At 37.6% G+C, this 9,733-nt stretch overlaps 1 protein-coding gene across 2 annotated transcripts; it reads left to right on the top strand.

The window, feature by feature from the left end:
- Positions 1-2,813: 2,813 nt before the first annotated feature.
- On the top strand, positions 2,814-9,058 carry LOC111342040 (uncharacterized). 2 transcript variants are annotated; one of them, XM_088733398.1, is made up of 7 exons: positions 2,814-3,036; positions 4,191-4,580; positions 4,944-5,075; positions 5,598-5,783; positions 6,845-6,899; positions 7,330-7,492; positions 8,071-9,058. In XM_088733398.1, the coding sequence occupies exons 1-7, from the start codon at positions 2,973-2,975 to the stop codon at positions 8,266-8,268; spliced, it is 1,188 nt and encodes a 395-aa protein (XP_088589524.1). In that variant the 5' UTR covers positions 2,814-2,972; the 3' UTR covers positions 8,269-9,058. The 2 variants fall into 2 exon arrangements, with proteins under 2 accessions (XP_088589524.1, XP_088589523.1); XM_088733397.1 differs by having other exon boundaries at positions 2,817-3,036; positions 7,327-7,492.
- The last annotated feature ends 675 nt before the right edge of the window (positions 9,059-9,733 follow it).

Here is a 9,733-nt window from a genome sequence, read left to right as displayed (position 1 = left end):
AAGATAAATAAGTCAGTGTTTCTCACCTTGCTAATCTAACTTTTAAGAGCAAATCCGTGCAAAAATCAAACATTGCACGGCAAAGTTGAAAAACTAAAATTCGCTGTTCTTTTGCATACAAGTAGCCTTCGAAAGTAGACAATTGCTGTGCAGTTTTTCCTTAAAAAATTATTTGCTTCGAAAAAACGAAAACGTTTCGTTTTCAGTCCCGGGATCGATTGGCGACAACGAACAGGTTTAAAATAGGTCATGATTCACTCGACTCACGTATAAAAAAAAAACTGCGCTAGAGAAAGCTAACACAGTTCCAAGTTGTTGTACAACTTGTCGTTGACTAAACACCGTGATTTCATAAAGATTAGATCAATTCCAGTATTCAAGAGAAGTCAAAAGCTTATGGCTCTCGCGTGTTGCGTAAAACGGTGGGCGAAAAACAACGATAATTTTCAGCATGTGGCTTTGCTCAGAATTTCGTAAGATTACGACTGATAATACTAGAGTTGATGATCTTTCAGAATATGTAGAGTTTAGTTTGGGGAAATGAATTTGGAATCTTTTACAACTTTTTGAAAATCGTGAAGAAAGACAAGAAAATCACGCCATCCTGTTATGTACATGTGACCATCAAGACATTGACATAATAAAAATTAACACGACTCCGATGCATATAGCAATTGAAAGTAAATATAATAGCCTTAACTCAAATATTATACTCTTAGCCGTTCATATGAGTCCAGAGTTTCAGTTTGTTTTTCCGTTTTCTCCATTCCGCGGTCTCTGTAAGTTTGACATCTGCACCGTCACTTTATGTCGCTGCTCGATCAAAACGGCTGCTTCTGAAAACGTCTAAACTTTGCGATTTGTATTCCTTGGATTCTTAATACGACATTTTGGTGTTCTTTGCGACAAAATTTATTAAAACACTGATTGAGTTGACTATATAGACTGTATGCAAATTTGTTTCGCTTGAATCTTTTAATAAAATTTGCCTAGAGGCCGAACGAGCTTGCGTGACAGTTGAATTTGCTCATGGAGTGGGGGAGGGGGGGGGGTGAGTAAGGGGGGGAGGAAGTATGCGGTCTTTCTCCACAATGCGTTGCTTTGCGGTAGCAGATTTCCCTTTAGATCGCTAATAAACTATTTCACCAAGAATTTATCTTTCTTGTTACTAACTTTCGAAGAATCGAACATTTCAATTTTATGTTATTAAATTTACCTCATTAGTGCATGTTTTACTTCCCACGTGAACTAAATAAAAATTCTAAATTTGAGAAAGATAATACTTTGCATGTTCCAGCTCTTGGAGAAATGGTAGAGGTTTTTGCTCTTTCGCGAGTATAGTCGCTAGTCCATGTTCGCAAATTTATCATATGAGAATGTCGCGCTATACAAATTACGTAGGGTAGCTCTGTCAATTTAAAACCATCGAGACCTCTTTCCTGTTTTGAACTGATTTGATTGAAAACTTCGGAACAACGATCTTCAAAAACAAAAGAAAACAGGCATATGGCTAAAAGACCCAATCTTGTCCACCCTATGTACCAATTACTGTCACGAACACTTGATCAGCCTGATATGGAAATTTTGGGGTGCTTTGTGAGCAAGTGTAGTTTCAAAACGGTCCTTGGTAAACTGCATGGGAACACATGCTTGAACTAGTTGGCTTTATTGTCAGCCCTTTTATGGTTTCCTTCAGAATTTTCAGAAAAAATTGTATTAACAGTATAAAGAGGACAAATTTTAAAATGTGGGGAATCCAGTTGCCTGCCCCAATTCCCTGTGACACTGAAGACTCGCATTGTAGAATTAAACGTTTTTGATAATCTTAATATCTCAGCTACTCCCTACGTGCTTCTGAAAGCCCATCTGCTTGTCACATGATTCGAAACTCGATCGTTCAATCACTTAGTAACATAAAAGCAAAAGTAACGATTATTAAAGCTGTAACACAACATGTCACACAGTGAAAACATTTCTTACAAAAAGTCAGCTGCGAAGAATTCGTTGACTAATTTCCACCCTGTTTGCACGCGTTTGAGATCGCCAAATTGTGCTTAAGTTGAAAATGGCTTCCATCGTTTTTCTCAGGAATTAACAGATATTTCAAGGAAAAATCTGCATGGCTTACCAAAGGCTATCTATATGCAAAAGACGAGTGAATTTGATTTTTTTCAGCTTTGCCGAAGATTTGCGATTTTGTTTGATTCTTGCACGGATCTGCTCTTAAGCTGGTACGCATGTATGCAGTATATTCCCTTGAAGGGTTGCCTGCTCCGTGTTTACAGTCCATCATGATTTTTTTTTTATAGAAAAGTGAGAAGGAAAATACATATAAATCATGGAATAAAGATTATAGATATTGTGTTGTATGACCAAATAATATTATCCGGGCGATAACATTATTTGGTATAGCATAACATCTCATCGGTTCGGAATCCATCCGAAAGCTAACCGCGTATGTGCATATGTGCATCAGTTCATACCGTCACGAATAACAGAGAGAAAGGAAGAAGGATGAGGGGAAAAAGAATCTTGAGTTGAATTTTTTCCTTTAAGTTTAGTGTAAAGTTCCGTTGAAAATGCCTGACCCTGACGACCTCAATCCCGTCGGCAAAGCTTTTTAAGGAACATTCCAAAAATATCCAACACAATACACCCCTGCTTTATCCTAATTATACCAGAACACTAAGCAACGCCGTTAATCATCTAGAGCTAATTATATAAATGAAGAGCTAAAGTAAGAATTTGAATTTTTTTTTTCTTATTCTAAATTTCGCTATTCGCTTATTCTTGATTAAAAATAACTTTTTTTAATCAATTATTACAGTTTACTTGAGGCGTGAACTCTCGCCAAACTTCCGCTGTTTCCTCCAAGGCACACCTTTGACTGACCGGAAATTGCGTCATAATGTTAATTAGTCGTCGAAGCGCAACTTTCACTTTTGTGGCGTCCTAATTCATTACATTGAACAATGATTGTAGAGAAGATGTACGTACTGTTACTTCTTGGAGTATATTTGTTACTGAAAAGAATAGGTAAGCGTGAAAGAAATCATTGATAATTCTAAAATTCTTAAAGCATGATCATGTACTTACGAGCTTTAAAAATTACGGGTATTTATTATTTGGTTATTGTCGATAGCGGCGTTTGATTATTGATTTATTCTGATCGGCAAACCAGCCCAGCACTTTACCCTCGAATTTAATCGGGAGAGGCTGAGTTCCTGAGAGAAAAACTCTCGGAATAGTACACGTTTTGATCGACTACAACAAAGATTTTTTTAGATTTGAAAGTCGAGCGACGGACGAGGATGTCGTAATTTGCATTGAGAAGGAAGTGCTGGTTTGCGTGTTTAAACCGATTGCTGAAGTTCAAATTTAACTATACTGTATGAAGTTGGTTCAATTATCAGTTTCAATAACCCAACATCCTCTACTAGCTTTCATCCAGCTGTAGGTGTAAAGCTGTTTGCCTTGTTTACGTCGCAACATTAGTCTGATCGAAAATCGAGAAACAACTGTATACTGTATAGCGTGACCAACTGACGTCACGGTAGCCGGACTAAGGCATGCGATGTGTAACGCAACCCAGGCGTGTTGCATTGGGAAATTGGTGGATTTTTACAATGTACTGACTTTTAACGTACATCACTGTTTCTTGTATATTACAATCCTTGCTTATTCAAGTGGAAACCAAGTAAATTAGAAAGATACGGGAAAAATTTAGATAATTTGACTTTTAGCCCCCGTCTTTCATCTGGTGTGACTTAAATTGAAGGAGGTTGAAGTATGATCGCCATTCCCCAGCTCTTTCTTCTGCGTAAAAGAGGTCTGCTTCATATTGGAGCCGCCTCTTCGAAACTTTTCCGCACTGCCGACAATTAACTTAGATAAACAAAGAAACAAAAATAAGCGAATAAATCAAAATTACTATCCTTTGTGAAAAATCTATGATTAATAACAGCCGGCCATTAATGTGATGTCGACGGTTGTGATAATGATGATAAGGGGGAGAAGGAGATAAACGAGGGGAGTGATGATACTGATGATAACGACTGCCTCCAAGAAATATCAAAGTTGATTTTCGGCAAGTAACAGGTAACCCAATAAACAATTCACTCAGACACACACAGACACACTTCACGGCCATTAATTATTAGTCTAACTTCTATGTAATTGTATTACTATAGATGGCGAGAGGCTATGTTCGTGTTATACCTTCAGCAAAGACCAATGGTTATGGACACAGGCAAGGGACAACTGTAAACGCAACAATAAAATACTCGCAGTGATAGAATCAGTGCAGGAATGGCAATTTATTACAAATGGGATTCAAAATAAAACAGGCACCATATCTGGTGAATGGTACATTGGTTTGAAAAAAAATTTAACAACGCAGAGATGGAATTGGATCAATGGTAAACCTTTGACCATTGACAAATGGCATGATAAAGGCATAAATCCTGACCCAAAGGACTCTTACGGGGTGATTCATGAGGATTATCCACCTGGATTCAAAGGATCACTCAGCACCGTTACGGGCGACCAACCAAGAGGATGGATTTGCGAGGAAGAAACAGGTATTGATCAGTAACAGAAAACGTAAAATTTTAGCTGTTTTAAAAGTTGTTGTTATGCACAAGTTTGAATTTTCCAAAGGCAACTCTCATGACTCCTTTCTCGGTTCCTTATCTTTCCTATCCTCACCCTGCTCTTTCCGAAGCCTATTGCGACCACCTTACCACTGATAGCTCATCACTATCAGGGGAGCAAACCCTGTAGCCCTAGCCGCATATACACTTTGAAGTTTTTTGAGTTATAGGGACGTGGCGTAGAAAAGTTTTTCCCGACTAGAGGTATTGAGTTCGCCACACTGCCTTGTAATCGGGATATTACTCAACCAATGTATAGTGGTAATGACAGTAGTTATATTACTTTAACAGCTACCTGTAAAGGAATTTGTTTCCACCATCCTGTTCCGACCAGCACAAGTTTTCGTGGAACATCAACTGTGACAAAAGCTGTTACCACACAAGGCAAGACGTCATCTAAACAGGATATCACTGCCGTATCACGTAAGATCATCGATCTATTATTAATTCGAGGAAAGTTTTGTAAAAGAGCAGTTTTCATGAACTTGACAGGTGAAATTAATTTTTTAATTTTACTTTGATTAGTTTTTGTTTGCATTTTTTTATGTGTTGTTCGTTTCTTTGGTTTTAGCGAAGTAAAAATGATCTCTTTGAATTACATTGTGGGTTTCCTTGTTTGAAGCTCCCTTGTGGGTTTGCTTGTTTGAAGCTCCCTTGTGGGTTTCCTTGTTTGAAGCTCCCTTGTGGGTTTGCTTATTTGAAGCTCCCTTGTGGGTTTCCTTGTTTGAAGCTCCCTTGTGGGTTTGCTTGTTTGAAGCTCCCTTGTGGGTTTCCTTGTTTGAAGCTCCCTTGTGCGTTTCCTTGTTTGAAGCTCCCTCAGTTGTTCGTTTGTAAACCGGCTGGAAGTTTGGATGAAGTATAATCTGCATAGTGTTAACAACCAGGAGCAGTATTAAGGATTAGTAAAATACGATTTAATTTTAAGTATTACTGCTTAAAATTTAGGGTCTTCAACAACTGCCTCCACCCCTACCACGGCGAAATCAACAGACAAAGACCTCTTGGATAACAAGGGAAGTGCTTCCCCCACAATAATGATTGTAACGGCATCTTTAGGAGCAGTGTTATTCGTGTCCTTGATCATTCTTGTTGCAGTCATATTTCTAAGGCGTAAGAAACGTCAAGGAAAAGGTAAAGAGTCTCTAAGCGTTGTAAACATTAAACCGTTATTAGATAGATAGATAGATAGATAGATAGATAGATAGATAGATAGATAGATAGATAGATAGATAGATAGTTTATTCAAATATACCTAGCAGCCTTGCGGCTGAATTGCGTATATTACAATAATGTAATTAAATAAATATATTATATAACGTATACAAGAATATTCAAAATTATAACAATTAAAAAATCTAAGCTAAAACCTATCTATATTTAAAAGCTATATTTACATTTCTACATAGGTTTCTAGGAAACGGTCGTTAAATTAACTGTTGTTGTTATATTTAATGGTGGAGGCCATCATAAAGGTGTTTTTAAAACGGTTTGTCCTCCACCGGGGGATTTCGAAACGCCTGTTACGTCTTAAATTGTGCTTTGGATGGTTGGCACAAGGCAACAATTCACGAAGCCCGTGATTATCTTATTATTATTTTCCAAACGAAAAAAATTGTAATGACATGCTTAAGATTGAACCTCTTCCCTCGAGCAGCCAGCAAATTGCGGACCTTCTTTCTCTCAGCGACATTCATTGACTCGATAAAAATAGAGCTTAAGGTTAACCACACACGTACAACAAAAAGTCAAAACAAAATTTTTCAAATGATATTTAGTTTTAATCGAATCCTTGACTTATGCAGTCGAATATAACTGCAGTTCCAATGTAACGTACATGTGTGCCTGGAATTAGTGTAATTGATATCTCAAAACTTCATATCAAAAGTCAATAACTATTTAATTCCCAACAATTCTATCCTTTGTCGACTCCGTGCTTATCAGCGAGATAGAATTGAAAACCAACCTTGAATACGTAATAACTAGGTTGGTAAATTTTGGAACTATAGGTTTCCCCCCGATCATTGGTAAAATACCATAAGATGATAGGCTGCACTTATAATTTATGTCTACCATATCAGAAATATTTTTTGTCGAAGCCGCTATTTCTGTTTGCTAAGAAAAAAAAAAAGTCTGCTTTTTATGCGTTGTTTACCAAGGCGATGTTTCCTAGAGAAAAGTGTTTTTTTTTTTAGATGCAGAAAGTGCACCGCCGAAAAACCACTCGCTAAAGATGTCAGCACCGAAGAAGTCGGTATTCATTTTTGTTTATTTATTTGTTTGTTTGTTTTTCTGAAATGTTTTGAGTCTCTGAAAACACATCATTATCAAAATAATAAGAAAGCAGAGTAGTACACATTGTATAAGTGTGTAGACTGGTGAAGTAAGTTAAGCATAAGAGCAACAGCATGATAGTTCTGTTCAGATTGTTTGAGACTGTAATAAATGATCGTCCCGTACACGTCCATGAATTCCTTGTCAGTTGCCTAAACTTCATTAAACAATATCACCTGCAATGGAAAAGGTTTTGAGAATGATACCCAAACAGCATCTATCACTGTTAATAATAAGCAAAACTACTCCTCCCTCCCCCCCGCCTCTTTTAATCCCCGAGCATAACAGAAAATGAGGGAAATATTAGTTTTAAACTAAACCTTAATTATTTCTTTTAATGAAGCAGCGAGAAAGACCAATTTGGAGAGAGCCAATATGAATCTGTGAATCCCGTTGAAGCCGCAAAGCTCCTTGGGTCAGCAAACAGCACCCCTGATAAGAGTGAGACTAAGTTCGATTCGCCACCAGAATATTGTGAATACGCCGTTGTCAACAAGGCAAACAAGAAGGTGATAATTTAGCTTTAGACGTCATGACGTAATTTATATCATTCAGTGTATTTTTAAGTAATTTTCCACCAGAACGATAAACTCTTGTTGACATGACATGTTCAGCAGATATAAATGGACGGATTCATGTGTGAACTCAAGCGGATTGAATGTAATTGTGCATATGACTAAACCTAAGGAACGAGAGAATATGGATTAGAAATTGTTATCTACGCGAGACATCTAGATATTGATGTTGGCTAGATCTTGGCTCTTTGGAAAGAAATTCTGTTGCATGTGGCGTCAGACCGAAAAAAAAAAAAACATAGAGATGTGTGAGGAAACAAATTTCCATATAAAGACTTTTAGTGTAGCAGCATGCGTCATTGGTGCAGAGACGTAGAAAGGATGACCGCTGATTTGTTCTTCACTTCAAGTGAATTTGGCTAAGCGAAAAAGACTTACGTAGGGCCCACCTTGATGGTTTATTGTTATCAGTTCGTGTGTTTTACGGCAAAAAACGAAGTGCTCAAAAGACGTGCATTCATTGCTGCCTTATCTCCTACATTGACTAATTATCATTTTTATTTTCATTCAAGCGAAAGGAGGGAGACCTTGTGTACGCTCAACTCGCCGATTTTGACAATGAAACTGACTCCGCCAAACCACCAAAACCACCCAGCTATGAGCCCACGATATATGCTGATGTTGAAGAACTGCCTCCAGAGTTGCCTGGAAGAGAGGATCCAGACTCCCCACAGCCAACGTATGCGAATCTGGAAACGACTGGTGTCTGAATGAAATAAGAAATGAAATAAATGTATGTTTATTTCCAGTTTAGAATGATAATAAGTGCATTTAAATTAAGTTTCCGCTAGAATGTAACGAGGAAAAGTCTAGTTATAATTTTCTCACTTAAGATAAAATTTATTAAGGGTAAAGATACGTCTCATTAGAATTTTTAAGCATAAATGTTGAGGGTTTAAGAAAGATGTTGTATGAGAGAAATCTTTGTCTCTTACCTAGCTTGTAGGAATAAAGTAACATGCTGTCTGCATCTTGCAACTTATACAGATTGATAGATTGAATTTGTATTGTATCTGTAGTAAATTATTATTTTCCACAAACGCGTTGGACACAAGATGGCGCCCATCCACTTGTGTTGTGCAAACGAAAGCGAATAGATATCTTTCCTGTTACGGGTGATCTATCATGGTGTCTGGGCCAATAGAAGTTTTAAAAGAGTATTGTTTTAAGACTTTATTAAAGTGTCAATAGTATTTAGCTTGAAGAAAACTAATTAGGGACACCGTTCACGCATTACAATCTACCTACGCTACATAGAGTTAAAATTATTTACAGTTCAATTCCTAATGTATAGAATAGATAGATGAATGAGTGAATGAGGTTCAACACATTTAATGTCTCTGTTTTGTGTTGTGTCAGGGCTCCACCCATTTTAACTAGCCCTGCTAAGTTGAATGCCCCTGGCTAAATATAAGTATAAATGAATAAAATATGCATACAGTATTTTATCAATAGAGATAATAGTGGAGAAAAACCGATAATAAATAACTGAAGAATTAACTGAAGAAGAAGCCTTTGTTATCGATGAACCCCACACTACGACCCATTAAGGCTGCTGCCCTATTCAAACATAATAGCAAAGCCCGGATGCTTCATTGCAGTTTTATTCACATCTCAGAAAGACTTGTGAATATGAAACCTTCAATAGACAGTGACAGACCAGACTTGAACAAATTGAACGCATGAATCACGCACGTTACTGATGTTGTTAACAAACATCTAAGCTCGATTTCCGTCCATAGCTCGAGTTCAACCCACGATTAAATCTTTAGAGGAGCGTGAGCTTATTTTTCCAAAAGCGGCTGGCTATCGACCATATATGTGTCATGCAACACATTTCAACGCTGTATCCCCGTCACACAATAACAACTCGGAGGATCTAAACGGTCCCTTTGACACGAGCTCCGCTTGCGTTTTGGCTTAGGTAATGGGGCGAATTTTTCTCTCGGTGTATATGGAAAAGTTCATCCCGGCAACAGAGCTGGGTTTTCACCCCATTTTAGGACTCTTTAAATGAGAAATTATTTCAGCTCAGTTAGCAAGCTGAAGGAAATGCAACCTTTCAATTTTGTACTGTCAACCATGTTCCGGTGTTTACAATGACGGGGAAAATTGCCACAGCAGCCACCGAAGTATAAGTTATGTAAAGACCGTGACTTTAAAACGACCAGGCTA

This window comes from Stylophora pistillata, chromosome 9 (assembly GCF_964205215.1).
Source record: "Stylophora pistillata chromosome 9, jaStyPist1.2, whole genome shotgun sequence".
NCBI lineage: Eukaryota > Metazoa > Cnidaria > Anthozoa > Scleractinia > Pocilloporidae > Stylophora > Stylophora pistillata.
This window is presented reverse-complemented; position numbering and strand designations above follow the sequence as displayed.